The 18,778-nt window shown below is 42.9% G+C and overlaps 1 protein-coding gene across 3 annotated transcripts in view; it reads left to right on the forward strand.

Moving 5' to 3' along the window:
* The window catches only part of TERF2IP (TERF2 interacting protein), a 125,044-nt gene extending 110,212 nt beyond the window's left edge, over window positions 1-14,832 (forward strand). For all 3 annotated transcript variants that reach the window (XM_069644180.1, XM_069644178.1, XM_069644181.1), the window contains exon 3: window positions 12,601-14,832. In XM_069644180.1, coding sequence (XP_069500281.1) covers window positions 12,601-13,299 — 699 coding nt within the window. In that variant the 3' untranslated portion in view covers window positions 13,300-14,832. The remainder of the gene's footprint in view (window positions 1-12,600) is intronic.
* The last annotated feature ends 3,946 nt before the right edge of the window (window positions 14,833-18,778 follow it).

An 18,778-nucleotide genomic window follows, 5' to 3' on the forward strand; every position in this document is an offset into this window, starting at 1 on the left:
GAGAGGAACGGGGGCTTCATCAGCCACAAGGTGTAGGCCCCTGGCCCCTTTTGGCCAAAAACATAGAAAATCGTCATCCGCCACGGAGATCGTCGCAATCTGCCACAGTGCACTGCAGAATTCCCCCAAGTGCAACCATCCAGCTAAAGCAGCGCTTTATTTCCATTTTACGCCGATTTTACAAACCATCTGAGTGCTAGCCTCCTTTGTCCACCATGAGGTCTAGTCACTCCAAGATGGCCGCCCGAAAAGTGTAATGGCTGCCTGAGCCTAACCATCCCTGCGACCAGATTGGTCATCAACAGCATTTCCTCAGCCTACCTGACACCGGCAGGCGAACGCCCACTCAACAAGGCTCGATTACTGTCTTGAGCCTGTCCTGAGCCGTACGGGCCGAGGGTCACGTCCCGCTGCCCATCTGCCTACCTACACCTGACCTAGCTTCTCCTGACAAGCCCCCAATTCACACGTGTGACACAGTTGCACCTGAAACTGCATTGTCGTATACCACTAGTGCAACTCGTGAGATGCCCACGCCCTCACTACTCGCCTCAGCATCGCGTTGTCCATTCGACTAACCTTACCGGTTAATCACAAGTTCTGGCCATCCGAACTATCTTCCAACGGCCCATACCGCGAAACGAACTCTGCGCTGCCTTAAACTCTTTGCGCCTCACGACTAAACAACATTCTGCCTACAAGGTGAGTGCCCTTGTATGCAAAGCACACTCCCTGCATTCATTGCCCTGCCCAGCGTACTCCTTGTGCCGCATTACCACACATACTATATGTCCATTCTAACCTGTACCTTGCCTAACGCGGCCCTTATGCTGCCCACTGCATATACTGTGTATTTACCTTAACATATGCCTTGCCTATTATGGCCGATGATGCATTACTGCATACACGGTGTGTTCACGTTAACTTGCTGCTCATTGTTTTTCACCTATGTGCTCATCTCTCTCAACAACTGTATCTCAACCTATTTATCCTATGCATTTTGACTATTGTGTCTCACACTACTCCGCCATTGCCCACTGCAGTTCAGTACTATTATGTTAGGCATCTTACCCATGCCCTATTGTACCCAGGTGCTGCGCTTCTGTATCTCAGCCGCACTGCTTTATCCTGAATGTAGGTGCCACCCTTGCATTTTTAGCCCAATATGATATTTCAAATCTAGATGCTACTGCCATTGTAGAACTTATGTGCTACCCTTGCATGTATAGCCCAGCATGATATCGCAAATCTAGGTGTTATCTCCATTGCATCTCAGCCCAATTACGCTACTCAGAACACTGATGCTAACCCTCGCATCTTAGCTCAACGGTGTTACTTAAAGGCTCTGTTCCTCGGCCAACACTACTCTCTATGCAGCCTGAGCCCTCTTCGACTAGGGATAACCCAACTCGGCACCGGCCCAGACCTGTGCACCGGTCCAAGCATTAAGCTAACCATCCATACATCCAATATATTTGCTTCAACCACTTAGAATGTGTCTCCTGAGCTCCAGTTTGGTTGCATGTCTCTTGCTCCTTATAAATACTACAGTACTGCTTAGCATGTCACTTCAAACACCTATCAGCATGCTCTCGACCATACCCAACACTGTCACATAGTAGTTCTCCTCCTCAAACCGATGACCCACAACCACTGTTACATACCAGTCTCCCCCGCCCTACCACTGACAGAAACTTAGGACTCGGAGCTAGATTAGCAAAAATGTATGAGCCCCTCGCCGGTTCCATGCCCATTATTCAGAGACTAAGATAACTGCCGATCTAGCCCAACTAGCGATAAATCTTCCTCATCCCAGAACTCTAACCCTATACCTCCTCACAGCCCCTCTAACCAGGACAATCCAGAACCAATAGAAGACCACCCCACAACCACAAATACCAAAACCACTGTGAGTCCCCATATCAGGGGAGCTCTAATTAACGCCAGATCGCTAGTAGCTCACACAACAGAATTTGCAGACCTAATCCTAAAAGAAGACCTCGACCTCCTTGCGATTACGGAGACCTGGTTACATCCAGCAGCAGGTCTATTGCTCATGCTTGCAGTCCCAGACAACTACTCCATCTTGAGACAAGACCGACCCAATTCCAGAGGTGGGGGTGTTGCAATTATACACAAATGTAGTCTGACCATGAGAAATGTAACCACTATTAACATCCTCTCTTGCAAACTACTCTCTGTTAAAGTCCCTCTTACCAATGCACAAACTTTCAATATTCATTTTATCTATCGTCCCCCAGGCCCAATTGGCACTTTTGACAAGGACATTAACGCTGTTTTATCTAGGAACCTCAAAAGCTCTACCCAAGTACTCACCCTAGGGGGACTACAATATGGGCTTCAACGAACCTGATGACCTAATTGCCAGTACCACTCTTAATACCCTCACTGAATTAGGATTCACCCAAAGATGTATGGAACCTACACACGCCAAGGGCAGAACTCTCGATTGGGTGGCTGACCACAACTGCCTAGCTAACATCAGACATCTCACCATTAGCCTGGACTGACCACCATGTGATATCGTTCATGCTATCGACTATCCGACCCCCCACCCTTGCCTATCAGTAGGGCCCCACCCACACTCACAAGAAACAAGAAGAGTATTACTGTGGAGAGACTTATGCCAAACTTACTCTCCACACTCAACACACTACCTGAGAACCTGAATTCTGAGACTCTGGTCGAAGAATACAATAAAATCATGTCCACCTCGTTGGATCTAATCGTCCACTCAAACTAGGACCAAGTAAACCCAAACCACACTTGAACAAATGGTACACACCATCCCTTAAAAGTCTAAGACAACAAAAAAGAAATTGCGAAGCCACTTGGAAAAAAACTCCCCTCAGCAGCTAATAAACTCAAACTCTCTAAACTAGCTGCCTTCTATAAAAAAGAAATCTACCTTGCAAAACGTTCCTCCTTCGATTCCCGCATATCCCAAGCAAAGTCAAACATGAAGGAATTATTTTCCATCCTGAAAGAAGTAGAAACCCCCATAGCTCCTCTAGATACCTGCACCAAAGACAAAAATTGGTGCTCAGAAATCCAAAATGCCCTAGACAACAAGATTGCTACTCTACAAAACAAAATATCCTGCAAAAAAGCCTCCTTGAATGACCCTCCCCCTTCCAAACTGCCTGAGAAGCTTACCTCAAGGGAAACAACCAGATTCAACTTCACTAAAGTCACCATATTGGAAGTAAAAAAAATTGATTTTGTCACTGAAACCTTCCAAATGTTAGGGCGATCTGTGCCCTGCACAGCTCATCAAAGATGCTGCCCGCGACATGTCCCCTTTCATCACAAAATAAATCAATGCCTCCTTCTCCACTGGTTCCATCCCCACCAACTTAGAACAATCCTGGGTACTCCCATTTAAAAAAAAAAAACCCTCACTTGACCCAGCCACGCCTACAAATTATAGACCCATAACGACTGTACCATTTCTCCTAAAAATATTGGATAAGGTCGCTTATGTCCAAATACAGAAGTATTTGGAAGAACACCACCTATTAGGAGTCAGACAATCAGGCTTCTGTCCGCAACACGGGACTGAGACAGCTCTCATCGACCTTAAAGTACAGATCGACAAACTCAGAGATGACGGCCAAGCCGCCCTACTCCTCCTCCTAGACCTCTCTGCAGCATTCGATCTGGTCGATCACACGGTCTTTTGTACGCACCTACACACCTCAGCTCATTTTTCAGCTGAGGCCATTACATGGGTCAGATCTTTCCTTAACGGTAGAACCATGAGGGTCTTTTCACTCACAGCTGCAGCAGACCCCATACCCATTACTTGTGGTGTGCCACAGGGCTCCTGCGCCTCCCCCACCCTGTACAATATATTTACCAAGCCCCTTTTCGATGATCTGGATCATCTCGGTATCACCTGCACTAACTACGCAGATGATACCCAGATCCTCCTTCCGCTTTCTGGAGATTATGACAAGGATTTGGCCTTGGTGAATAGAGTGTACATCATCATCCAGGCATGGATGGCCACACATGGAGTATGCCTGAATTATGATAAAACCGAACTCATTATCCTAGGTACTACCACTAGCCTAAAGAAATTAGGCCCTGCCTACTGTTCTTTTACAATTGACAGCAACATCATCAAAGTGGGACAATAGGTCAAAACCCTAGGCTTCTACCTGGATTCTATCTTCTCCCTCAATAGACAGGTGAACTCCCTAGCCTCATCCACGGCCTACACGTGTTAGCTGATCCGTGCAGCAAAGCCCGTTCTGTCTGACTCCAGTTGCTAGAGCGCTAATACTGTCCCGTTTGGACTATTGCAATGCTCTCTATCTTGGGTCTTCTAAAGCCATCACCAGCAAACTTCAAACTCTCCAGAACAACGCTCTTAGAGCAGCACCGAGCATCTCCAGAAGAGAGCATATTACAGCACACTGCCAACGGAACAATTGGCTCCCCATCAAGGACAAAATTCTCTTAAAAACTGCCTCACTCACCCACAAATCCCTCAATAACCCTACCCCTATCTATCTGATTGACAGATTTCATCGACAGACCTCCCTGAGACCTATAAGAATAGCTTAAAAAGACTGCCTCTCTGTACCCAACTTCCAACGTTCCACCATAGGGGGGGGACAGCTTCCCAGTGATAGCAGCTAAACTGTGGAACTCCCTACCGCCAACTCTCAGAATGGAGCTGCATTATCAGAACTTCTGATCTAAGTTCATTCTATGGTTGAAAACCTAGACCCACTAAATCATCTAGGCGCATAGTCTCTATACTCCTGCAATCTGTACATATTGTACGGCCCACTCTATGTACTTACTACTGCCTATATGTATATATCCTGCTTTATTTCTAATATGTGTATGTACATAATTTTTGTTTGCAATCTCATGTAAATGCTGCGCACTGTTACCCGAGGGTATGCTTGCGCATTACAAATAATAAACAAACCTAAAGCAGGTTTGCAGTGACATGCACCATTTTGCAGAAATCACATTCGAGGGGATTGGGTCCTCCGACGTATTCCATATCTATGACAGGTAATCACCGCAGCTGTGCTGCTTCGGAAACTTTTTTCTGCGTCGATGCGCCGTCGTCGAGGACCTCGTCCGACGTCATCCGATGTGATGAGTAGGACGCACGACGCCCGTAGCCTGAGTTCCATTTTTTCCGCGAACGTGTTGCTTTGTGAATCTCGGTTACGCCTCGACTCTTTGGAGTTCTGTTCTCCTCGGTTCTTTGAACCTGTTCATTTTTGTGAGAAAATCCTTTGTGTGAAGATGTCTTCTACTTCGTCTTCTACCCCGCGTCCGGGCTTCAAGAAGTGCAGGGAGTGTGGGTCCAAGATGTCGGTGACGGACTCGCACGACGCCTGCCTCTGGTGCCTCGGGGAGGCCCACGACGCAGATGACTGTATCGACTGCCAGTTGCTCACGTCCAAAGCCTTACGGGAACGTAAGAAGAGTAGGTCGGGTGTCCAAGCCCCGGAAGTCGAAGTCTGCGGGGCTTTCGACTGATGATTCGAGAGGTGACTCTCCGCTTCGTCGGAAGTCTCGTGGGTCTCCTTCTAGGAGTCGGTCTCGCCACTCCTCGGCCTCTTCGAGGCATTCTCGGAAGCGCCGACAGCGGTCGTCTTCCAGGTCCTCTTCTGAGGACTCTGCCCAGCACGTCGCTTACCCCACCAGCCGTGCGATGCCGGAGGAATGGGCTTCCTTCGGGAAGAAAATGCTGGCGATTCTCAAGTCGCAGGGTACTAAGCCGTCTGCTCCCCCGAGTGGGGTCGGCCGTGAGAGGTTGAGAGACACCGCTCGCAAGAGTGGTCGGCACGAGTCACGGGAGAGGTCCCGTTCGGACAAGGGGACTCTTTCTCGACGTACCCGTTCCAGGTCCCGGTCCTCGATGCGTTCGAGACCGTGTGCACCTGTGATGTCTTCGAGAAAGACATAGACGCCTGAGGCGTCGAGGGCGTCGACAGGCTTTCTCAAGGCTCCGGCTCCGAGGAAGTCGTCGAGGCCGTCGACGCTCAGGTTGTCTAAGGACACGCTCGGAGCTCCGGCTTCGAGGACTGTGTCGACGCCGTCGATGCTGGCGGCGCTGCATCTGACGTCGACGCCGATGCCTGTTCTCTCGGCGCCGATTCACTCGACGCCTTTCGAGGCCGGGGTGTCGGAGGTTCCCCGTGGCACGGGGGAACCCCCTAGGAAGGCTCTGGTTAAGAGCAAGCACTCTCGGGTGCCTTCTTTTCACCACCTGGAGTATATTTCGGAGGTGGATGAGGATTCTGATGGCCTGGTTCCTCGTCAGGTTCCAGATGAGATGGTCTCGGGCCATAGCCAATTTGACGATTTGAGGCAGTCACTGCATGATGCCAGTGGACTGGACACCTCTCCGGAGGTAGAGTTTTGTAGGCCTGAGCCTGGCTCTCATGCCGATTCCTCGTACCGGCGCCTTATGGCTAGGGTCTCCGAGTTCTTGGGATGGTCTGTTCCCCCAGGGGAGTTTGTGCAGGATGATCTCACGGACATCCTTGATGTTGGTCCCCCAACTGACCCGGTACTGCCGTTTCATATGGCTCTACAGAGAAGGGTGGCGGCGGCTTGGACTGCTCCGGAGAGTCTCCCGGCGGTGGGCAGGTCCTTGTCGCGAAAATACATTTGGGACAAGCTGTGACGAAACAGACTTTGTCTCGCTGGATTATTTTGGCTATCTCGGAGTGTTACCGCTTGGCGGGTAAGAACCCACCGGCTGGCTTGCGGGCCCATTCTACCAGTGGTATGGCTGCATCTACTGCCCTGCAGAGTGGTGTTCCTATTCGCAACATTCCTATCCTATTCGCAACATCTGTGATGCAACCACCTGGGCTTCAGTACATAGATTTGTACGTCACTATTCCCTCGATTCCATCCGAGGACAGGATCTGGCCTTTGGCAAGGCGGTCCTTTGCTCTGCTATTTAATTCTAAATTTTGATTCTAAATTCTTTCCCTCCTCCTTGCTCTGGTACTGCTTTGGGAGTCTGTCATAGATATGGAATACGTCGGAGGACCCAATCCCCTCGAAGAACAAGTTACTTTCTTATCTGGTAACGTTCTTTCGATGGGATGGTCCGACGACGTATTCCATATCACTCCCTCCCTACCTTCCCCGCTGCAGAATTTTTTTTCCGATTGCAGCTTACGTTCCGCAAGGCTTTGTGTCTGACTGGCAGTAGACTAATGTCACACGTTCTGGGGGAAAAAACTACAAGTGAGGCTACGGGCGTCGTGCGTCCTACTTATCACATCGGATGACGTCGGAGGAGGTCCTCGACGACGGCGCATCGACGTCATCGACGCAGACGCCGAAAAAACTTTCCGAAGCAGCACAGCTGTGGTGATTACCTGTCATAGATATGGAATACGTCGTCGGACCATCCCATCGAAAGAAGGTTACCAGGTAAGAAAGTAACTTGTTCTTTGCGTTTGTTGTTATTCATTGCTATGGGGCGTGTGCATTTCTATTGGGTCGAATAAATAAATTAAGTTACCCGACATACAGGTCTAGCTGAATTTGAAAGAATTTGTAAGGCGCAACTACTCTTACCAATGTCTTATTTCAGCGAATGCAAAACTGCTGTATTGTTGCTCATTTCATGTCTTGGGTACAAATAACCTCTGGTGACATTAATATTAGTACAACATTGCTAATCAAATTGGTCTGTTTGCTAATCAAGAAATCTTAATTGGTAAACTCTGCTAATCAGTTTTTGAAAACTAATGTATGCTTTGCATACTAAGAAGTGTGAGGGGTCAGCAATGCCAGACTCAAGACTTTGTTTATTATTCTCAAGGTTCAACATTTTATTTTAAACAAAAATAAAGAATAAACCTACTCTATCAGAAGATTCCCTACTTAGTCTAGAATCTTAGGGAAAACCTCATAACATTCACAATACTAACCCTCACACTAAACAACATGAATATTTAAATAAACATGAAAACAATGTAAATGAAAGATTACCAACAAACCGTGTCTTGGATGACTTCTACTTGTCCTGGGCAGACCTTGCTCCCCACCGAAATGGCCCAAAGTCAATTGTTCCCAGAAAACGAAAAGTCTTGATAAAGTTCCAAAGAAACAAAACTTCACACACATAGAAATCCAATGGTAGTAGTTCTTCTTCGCTGGATGAAAACATCCCCCTTTCCATGTTCACAAATAAAAAGCACTACCAATGAGATTCCTGGATAGCCTCTCTCCAGGAGAAGATGAACGAAGTTGAAGACCAGAAATACCACTTCTGCTTAACAACTCTTCTATTTGCAGCTTCTGCCGTGTCTGCTATATACAGTTTTGTCGGAATGCAAGTTAGGCAACTTCCACAAGACTTCTTTGACCTCTACAGGTTGGCAAGACACACTTCGCTCTTGTGTCACACGAAAGGGCAGCCTCTTTGCCTTTCCTTCTGCCTTGTAGTTACCAACTACAGTTATTTTGAACAAGTTTACAGTCCCCTTGCCGAGCTTCAAAGACGCAGTTTCTTCAGTGGTTATCCCAAGGTTGTAGTGCCACTCTTCCCAGCCTCTGATAACCTTTGTTACCCTTAGTGTTGAAAGTCTCTGGGGCAACACAGCTTCTACAACTCTTAAACGCTAGTGTTCAGTTCTTAAATGAGCTATATATCATGTGATAGGGTTTGGTCTATTGGCTTGGGCTATACTTGTTCTGTGCTCTGCTTATACTGCTTTTATAACTTCTGCTTCATTGTTTGTTATGTTGCAAGAGATAGTTTCAATTACAAACAAAATTAAGTACACGCAATTTTGTTTTCCTTTCAACTGGCACTTCAAAGTTACTGATGGGCTGACAAATGTCGCTCAAAAAGGTCCCACCTTTCGGTCAGCTCTTAGCCTCCAAGGTACTCGGGGAAACTATGTTGCACGCAACCTCTCAAGATGTGAAAATTGTGCTTGTTACACTTCAGAGAGTCAATTAAGATTCAGGATCTTCAACGGCAGCGTTCTCATGACAAGAGCTATGCGACTGTTCGGCATCGAGATATGCTTAACAATCGGAAAAGAAAAGGCTTTTACAACACTCGGGTGTTTCATCTTTGATATTTTCTTAATGTGTTACATTCCCCATGTTAATTGGACTTCCTAACAAGTTCATCTCACTCAAATATGCACACAAGTGATAAGAAAGTTAGCTACTGTTACCGGTAAGGTATTTTAGTTGATCTGGAGTACAGAGCTTCACTTTACCAACTCCACAATCACTGCAACTGTGGGCTACATCTGCTTTTAGTCTTGGTTTCCTCAACTTCTACCAAGACATACATTTGCTTTCAAAAATTGATTAGCAGAGTTTGCTAATTAAGTTTTCTTGATTGGCAAACGGACCCATTTGATTAGCAATGGTGTACTAATATTGTTAATGTCACCAGAAGTTAATTGTACCCAAGACATGAAATGAGCAATGATACAGCAGTTTAGCGTACCACTGAAATAAGACATTAGTAAGAGGAGTCGGGCCTTGCAAATTCTTGCAAATTTAGCTAAACCTGCAGGTCGGGTAACTTAGTTTACCTATTCAACCCAGGAAATGCACTCGACCCCTAGCGACGGATGACAATAAATGTAAATGTGATTTCTGTAAAATTGTGCATGTCACTGCAAACCCACTTTGTTTGGCACACTGCTGCCACCCATAGTACAGCCATGCAACAGTGAAACTTATTTGACATTTACTGCCAACAAGTAAATGTAAAATAAAAGTTTCAAACGTTCCTTGCAAATGGCACTCGCCTACATAAAATATACTCCACTATGTAAGTGGGCGAAAAGACTTCGCAAGCCCTGGATGAGTGTTTGTGAAATGTGAAAGGTTATCTGCATGAATGGACACAAATAAATAGATATGATTAAAAAATGCTCTGAAAACAGTTTGGCCAGCTGTCTCCTGCAGGTGCTAGTATATAAAGCAAAGCACGCTCTGGGCGATAACTACAGTGTATGGTAGTGCAGTAGATCTGTAAATGTGCAGACTGGATGGAACTACTGATTACTATTACTTTGCATAAATATCTAGTTAGCTTTGTGTATTCATTATGTAAGAGGAAAGAAAGAGCCTAAGCAGAGTGGATGGCGTATCAAGCAGAGAACTGGGCAAATCTTGTGGAATATTGTAGTTTGTGGTCATCTCACGTTCAGGGTTGCTGGTATAAAGCAACAGGGTGATAATATAGAATGTCAAGGAGTATGGGATAATTTCTGGGTTGAGCACATGCTGAACACATGTATGCAACCAGCAAAGTACAGAACTAGGTTTGCCATCAAAAGCATGTGAAAGTGTGCTCATGTACATTTTCAAAAGTGTTCACTCGTCAATATGATGCATCTTCCACAACAAAATGAAATGTAGTGAACACTATGAGATTTAGATACACTAACCTACACTTAACCGTAAAGCATAGAGGTGATGCAGTTTTACAGTATCAATACTGTAATTATGCATCATGTAACTACTTATATTATATAAATGGCATTACATGACTCTCTTTTAAAAAAATATATAAAGTTAACACCTCCTGGTCTTTTCCAGACACAAAATAGAAAGCTTAATAAAAGTATCACTAAAGGTATCATCCCGATTACTTCTGGTTTGCAATTATTTGAAAAAGAAAAAGAAATGCTTGCCTAGCACTACCACACAGGACTTTGGAACTTAAGATTGGTGGAGAGGATTACTTCTGCACTCTCTCCATTACCACTTGTAGTGAACAGAGAAAGGAGGCTAAAGGGAGCATCACGGGCAAGAAAGGAATGCAGGGTGACCTGTGCTTTATTGAACATGACAACTTGAATTGCATAGCACATTGCTGTGCGACAGTGCTTATTTTATGCCTTGTACTACTGCTGCAGGCACTCTTGGGACCCACACCACTCTGCTGCATGGGTTTCTCTGATCCAGCCTCATGAAAGGGGAGACATTCCCTCTCCAATTTCGCTCGGCTTACTTCTGCACACAGGCCTTCGGTGGATGCGCAACTTCAGTTCTGCATTCACAGCAATTAGGTGCACCTGGAAAGACTGTCTGTTTCCTCCAGTCTCTTCAAATGCTGCCACAACCCAACTGGGATAGTAAGCACAGGACCAATTCTGAGCCTGCATGTGAAATCTGCCCTGCCTCTGCTCCTGCGTCCCTTCTGTGTTCACACTTCCTTGTGAACTGCCAGCTCCTTTTACTTCTGCTTCCACTGACCTTCCAGCTAGCTTCTTTCTGTTGCTCCTTCCTGCAACAGACAACCTGTTATGCCCCTCAGGTGGGTTAATTGGTTCCAGGTACAGGCCCTTAGAGCTAACTGCCTGACCTGCCAAAAACGATTAGGCTTGTCTGCCTGACCTGAGCTCCTGCAGGTCTCTCTAGCCCTCTTCTTCACAGTACCTGAGGGATTCTAGGACATGCAGTCCTTTGTAGAAAGTTTCAATTTCGCTACATCTTTAAAAGGATTAAGTAAAGATGTCTCTCTCTTGATGTTATTATAATAAGAGTAGACATGTTTAACCTTTTTAGAAACTGATGGGGCGGAGAAAGCCACTGGTTCGCCACTCCTGTTGGCATACCTTTTGACATTGTGAAGGATGTGGAGTTCTAGGGGTATAAAGAATAGGTTCAACACTAGGTGGAAGTACCTCTCTAGATTTCACCTTTTATACCCTTAGTAGGAGGCTGAGCGATTTTAAAATGGCAGTAAGCCAATTCCTCCTAAGTTTAGGATAAACAAATTCTTCCCCCATGTTAAGTACTGTGTCTCATCCTGTGAAATCCCCCCACCTCCCTGGGCTTTGTCTCCACCCAGGTGATCCTACCGCAGTACACCACCCCAAGGATTGGGATAAGGAAGCGTCTGCCCTCTCCTGGTCCCACTGCAAGGAGACCTTAGGCAGGGTTTTAGTGGGGGATACTCTGGATTCTACACAGAAGTAAGTAATGACCATATTGACAAATTAACATGGACTCCAGTTTCAGACTAAAACCTAACCATTAATCATCTAAAATACATTTTACTTCTATGCCGACTGGTGAAATCGATTACCTAGTACTTCATCCTGTTTGGTCAGATTGCAATTGGTTAATTGTTCTAGTTTGGATGCTTTTACCTCCAGATACCAAGGAGCAAGTCTGCAGTAGACTTGCCTCTAGAATAAGTCTACCTAGGAATCACACATGTTGATGAAATCTTTCAGAATCGGCACGAAGGTGGTTAGTGCTTGATCGCAAATGAATACAAGACTTGTAGGAAATGTTTTCATGTACTGAATGCCATTGCACCTTTTTTCAATCTGATTTCGGGGCTCATTAATTGCAAGCGTGTTATATAATTGGACTGGAAAGTCTAGGTTATGCAATTAACATTTGAGCAATTTAAGGATAGTTAAACATGTTGGTAATGATTAGTTATTGTTTACCTAGCTATGAGAACATTGATTGTTTTACATAGGGTGCTGGGTTCAAAGAAAAAGATGAGCCTTTTTTTCAGAGTGAATGTAGTCATTGTAATTTTACATGCAAGTTTTGCAACTAAAACCTCCATTGTCTTTCTAGTGTGAAGATGAGACGCCCAATGTAGCTGACTTCAGCACTGCAAAGAATAGAGCATGCCATAGAATCCCAGAAGGTATATCTTCGAAACTGATACTTGAACTCAACACAAACAAATTCTGCAAGGATTCCAATGTAGCTGAATTGGAAAAGGGTACAAAGAAGAAAGAACATGGCAGTAGAAGTCCAGAACTTCCTGTTTGCCGGCGAACCCAGGGACTGAAACAGTTTGTAATGAGTGAGAATTCCAAAGTAGCTGAACTGGAAGAGGTGTCCAAGAGAAATGAACAATGCAATAGAAGCCCAGAGCCTCCGACTTGTCATCAACCTATGGGACTTAACCAGTTTGTTTTGAGTGCAGATTCTCAAGTCATTGAAAACCATACTCCAGTAGAAGCCGTTTCTTCAAGCCCGTCACCATCCCAAACTGAGGTAGAGAATGCCACAAACTCTTTTCAGAGCCTCATGAAGGAATTTGGATTAAATTTGGCAACAGTCACTCAGGCCTTTCTGAAAAACAGTGGGGAAATGGAGGCTACAAAATACTTCCTAAAGAATAGGGTGCGACCTGATGGGTATCCCATCTGGACCAGACAGGATGACCTAGACTTGATGAGTGAGGATGCTAAACTCAGAAGAAACTTGATTAACAAATTTGGTTCAGACAATGTTGCAAAGCGAATTGCTTTCTTGAGGAGTTAGCAGCCAGAGTTATAGAAAACTGAGGAACAAATAATGGTTCGTGTTTTGCGCTGGAATAAATGAGTATTGTGACTACTTGGATTAACAAGAAGTGTAACTGCCTCTCACAAAACGGGTGGATTCAATAAAAAAACAATGATTTTCAGCCAGCAAGACTAGGACATGCTAATGGAAATCCATTCAGTTTTTGCAGGTGGTGTGGGAAGGAAACAAGAAACAACAATCCCTTCTCCATGCTCCCTCTCCACCTGCAAAAATGTCCTGGATCACTAAAAGTAATATTTAAAGATGCCTCCTTTTAATACCTCTGTATGCTGGGGACTAAGGAAAAGATCAAGAAAGTGTGCACTGTAATTTTTAACGTTGACACGTGTGCTACTTCAGAAATTGACATTTCTCGATTTACAGTTTGATACAATGGTTGTGTAACAGATTAATCATGTGTCGCATTGAGGTGAAATAGGACTTACTGTCCACAGCTACTTATTGTTCAGTTTGGAAATGTTCCTGTGTTCGTTTTACTGTCTTAAATTGAATTACATTACTCATGAATGCTCTGCTATTAAAGAAAATCAATTAATAAAGTGAACAGATTACGATTACATATTTATATACATGTCCATAGCAGTCATACTATTTTATGACACATTTGTTTTTTCTTAAGTGCATGCTAGATCTTGAGGGTTATCAACCGAACAAGACTTGTAACCATGTTGGTTAACTCCCTTTCTTGCACTCTCTTTGGACGCCATATCTGAAAACCACTACATATTTTTGACCAGCACAAATAGTTACATTTGAAGGTAGAAGCCACCCATTCTCAGATGCTGCACGTGTCAGATCCCAACCCCCGTGTGTCCCACCCTGTACATACCTCCTACTGGTTCTTATTCTTGCTAGGGACTTTCTTGAAAAATGACCTTCATGCTGATTACGCGTCATGTGTGTATATATATATATATATATATATATATATATATATATATATATATATATATATATATATATATATATATATATGATTGCAATAGTCTTTGGCTGATTCTGGCGCTCCTCACTGTGTCCCAAAATAAAGTAGATGCAAAGCGGCAGAACTGGGCTCTATTGCCCTTAGACTGTAAAGGGAAACAAAGCTAAGCAATTACCTGTATAGAACTTAAGTTGTTTCGCGCTCTGCAGTGGATAGGTCTATTTACTTAGTCAGCAAGAAAAAAGGTTATTTTTGAATACTGGTTTCAAAGTTTTTTTCTCCTCCCCCGTAATGAATTGAACCAATTGGTCTTTTAACCTTGGTTTTATTCCAGACAGGGAATGAAAGGTTAAATTATAGATTACATTCAAACTAAACACTGTTGAATCACAGATTTTAACTTATCCCAAATTTCATATTCCGTTGGGATGACAATTTCATACACTTAGATACATTCGTGAGCTGAAAGAAAAGTTGTCTTCAAATATTTACTGTTGCTTTACAGTTTCAGTTATATTAAATTCAATGCTGTTGCTACATAAATAAATTACTTATGCATACTGTTTCTTCACATTTTTTGGTTCCTTTGAATTTCGTATTACACAAATGCACAATTCCATTCAGTTCAGTGCTGTTGTTACACAAGTACAATTGTTATGAGTACTGTTGCTTCACAGTTTTTGCTTCCATTCAATTCTGTGCTACTGCTACACAGATGTAGTTGTTTTTCAGACTGTACCCTTTTGATCTAAACCCAACACGTGTTTCACCGTCTGGTGTATGGCGGATCTTCAGGGGATTTTCAAATTTAAAATAGTTCAAAAGGAGGTTGCTAGTTCGCAAATATAGATTTTTGCTGGTATTATTGTCGGATGTGCAAAGGTACCTAATGCAAATAAAAAGGGAGAGGGGGAAAAAACGAAAAATTACTTTGATTGAAAAAGGGGAAGCTGTTTTCCTAATTGGCATAAAGCCTATTTGGTGTTGAATTATTTGTTAGTAATCCACTTAAAGAAATGGGTGATGGTGGTAGAAATTATTATCTAAAGTACGATTCACTGAATGCAAAGACACACTTACTTCGGCAGCCCATTTCACGTTAGTGATGAGTTTAGGTTTTTGTGTTAACAGCGTTGCTTGTGGCTGCCTGTATCGAATTCCCTATGTTAAAAATCAAAAATGTGTTCGGTGTCAATAGTACCTTATATTAAAATAGCAAAGGTTGGTATGCTATCAAGTGCGAGCACTATGCGAATGTTTTTGCTCGGCAGTCTAGTGGAGTTTCTTACCTCGGTATAGAGCGTGAAGTTGAGAGTTGCAAATGCGGGTCGAATTTCGGTACGATTGCCGTATTATCTTGATGCAAACGCTACCTATTATTATAACCCGGAAATGTAAACACGGCGGCGAATGCTAAACCGAAAAAGTCACGTGGGCGCATCCTCGAGAGTGTGTTTAAACGCACGCCATGTTGCAGTGGGGCTGCCAGTATCTAAAGTGTATTATATTATAATAGTTAGGTTTGTCACACTTGCTCATTAGTATAAGACACTGGATGGATATGGTGTCAAAAAATATGCCGTATTGTGGAGAAACAAAATAATTTAGAAAGAAACGTTAATGTTTGACATGGTGTGCTGAATCTCAAAAAGGGGCAGTGTTATAAAGATAACTTCTCGTGATGAGTGTGTCTCTTAGTAAGTATTGGCTTAAAAGCCCCAAACAAACACCCATTTTGTATTCAGTTAAATGTTGTTAAAAGGTAGTTAGGAATTCTAGGTGGAGAGATAAACATAGACGGGTTACGTATTATGTGGATCATGCTCACAGAGCGCTACACTTCGGTGTATTGCTGAAATAAAAAAAATCATTGTAATTCACTTACATACTGCCAAATAAACTAATTACATATTCTAATTATTTTGTCAGAAGAGCAAACAAAATTTGGAACATTCTCTGGTTAACATAAGCGGTATTAGCCCAGTTTGTGGCTCTTAATTAAACGAAAACAGTTAAATTCACTGTAAGAAATGGTGTAGCTCATGGTCTATGTTGAGCCCGCTTTGGATTGAGTCCATAGACCAGATCCAGTAGGCTTCTCTTTTTCGAAGGCATAATTCCAAATTGCCTCCTTTTTGGTGGTAACAAGAAAAATTACTCAAATCTGAATTATCTAGATGGTGAGAAATAAGAACACTTGAACAATATCTCAAAGTAGGACGGATACCGAGAGGGCTTAGAATTTGTATATTCCGACCATTTGATGAAGATGACATCGACATTCTGCAGGATTGGGAGGAACTGCTCACAAATACCTCAAGACAAATGTTTGAGAAGCTGATTGCTAACGCCAAAAAACACCATGAAAAGTTAATCAAAGATATTGAGACAATCAAGGAAAATATAGAACTACTGAATATACCGGATAAAACATTCAAAAATAATGAAATACTAGACAACATCATTGAAAAATGTGCACAAGAAATCAAAATTAAGAAACAACGTCAATTCTTACGAGACGAGTTAGATTCCAAGTTTAAAAGCGTCTATACCTTTAACAAACCAACAGGACGCCAACCCAGACCGCAAACACCACAAAAGGCAAAGAAAAATCAACACCGATAGTTACCCCACCATCCTGAGAATCCGAATCATTGAGTGGATCAGAACAAGTATCATTGGAATCCTTCCAGGAAGAAGAACAAGAAGTAGAAGAATCACCCAACCAAACTGCACCATACTTTTTTTTTTTTTTTTTTTGTTTTTTTTTTTTTTTTAGAGGAATGCAGACAATTCAAAAAAAACACGTTCAAATATAAAACAAAACCCAAAATGGGGGTTTACCACAACTGTCAACACTTCAAAACAAAGAGGGGGCGCAGAGGACAATGCAACCAACGAAGGAAACGAGTCAGACAAAAACAATGGCGTACAAACAAGATCAATGAACCCACCCAAGAGGAAAATCTAGTATTTAATCTCACAGATTTAAGTCTACCAAAAGACTTAACTTCCATAACTAAACAAAGGTCTCACTTTTTGCCCAACAAATACATATGACTATTTTGGAACCCTCATAGATCTTGATCGATTTTGCAGGAAACTAAAGTTGAAAAAATATTTTCTACACCACACGGGAAGAAAGACAATGACCTCTACACCTCTCTGTTCAGAACTCTCATTACAACTTGTGGAGAATACCATTAATCTCCTTAACCTATCTGAAGAAGAAGACATCCATACTGTGAGAACATTTGCACAAGAACAGGACATTACTCTAGGCTTAGCCAAATATACCAAATTCATATCCCAATCGCGCTTCACTCCAATTTTACCACCAGACAACGTCATAGATATCTTCCAAAAAGCAGTACAACGCGAGCTAAGGCAATTATATCTAACCGATCATAAAATCAAAATAAGGCACAATTTTAATTATCGACAAATGCAAGCTATCAAGGAACTGAAAGAAAATCGCATCACTGTGAGAACAGCTGACAAAGCCGGAAATATAGTCCTTCTGAAAACTGATGATTATATCCAAATAGCAATGAACCAATTGAATGACATAGAATGCTACCAACCACTTACAATGAATCCCACCAAGCAATTAGTAGCAGATTGGACGTTAATGAGCTCACACTGGCATGATAAAGGCCTATTATCAGACGAAGAATATGAATATTTGAACGTTACACATCCAGTACTCATAACAATCTACTTCATGCCCAAAATTCATAAACCATTTACCACTTTACCACAATGTAGACCTATCATTAACAGCATTGGATCAATCACTGAAAGAATTTCTGAATATATTGATTATTACTTGCAACCCTTGGCCTCCAGTCTGAGCTCCTTCATCAAAGACACCACACGTGCACTAAATCAATTGGAAAATATATTCTGGGAAGATAATTACTGGTACATAACATTTGATGTGACAGCACTATACACCAACATTGTTCATGAAAAAGGTATTACAACAATAAACAAGATCCGTCTCACTTCAAGAACAAAATATGATGATATTGGAAATGATTCACTTTACTCTTAACAATAACATATTTTGCTTTGGAGACAATATCTACAAACAAATTCAGGATACCGCAGTGGGGACAAAATTTGCCCCACCCTATGCTAATCTCTATATGGGACACTTTGAAACCCAATTCGCCTGGCAACACCCAGATTTCACGATTAACAACAGAATTGCTTTTTGGGGAAGATACATTGACGATATCATCGTTATTTGCAATGGATCGGAACAACAATTACTTGAATACTATGATTTTTTGAATAATAATGATTATAACCTAAAATTTACCATACACTATAGCCAACATGCCATCAACTTTCTTGATCTGTATCTACAAAATGGGACAATTCACAGTACACTATATACCAAAGAGACAGCTGTTAATAGCATTTTACATGCCTCAAGCAACCATCCTCGGCATATAATTCATAACATTCCATTTGGAGAATTCCTTCGCATCAAACGGAACT

The sequence above is a fragment of the Ambystoma mexicanum genome, chromosome 2p (genome assembly GCF_040938575.1).
Source record: "Ambystoma mexicanum isolate Mex_15411 chromosome 2p, UKY_AmexF1_1, whole genome shotgun sequence".
Taxonomy (NCBI): Eukaryota; Metazoa; Chordata; class Amphibia; order Caudata; family Ambystomatidae; genus Ambystoma; species Ambystoma mexicanum.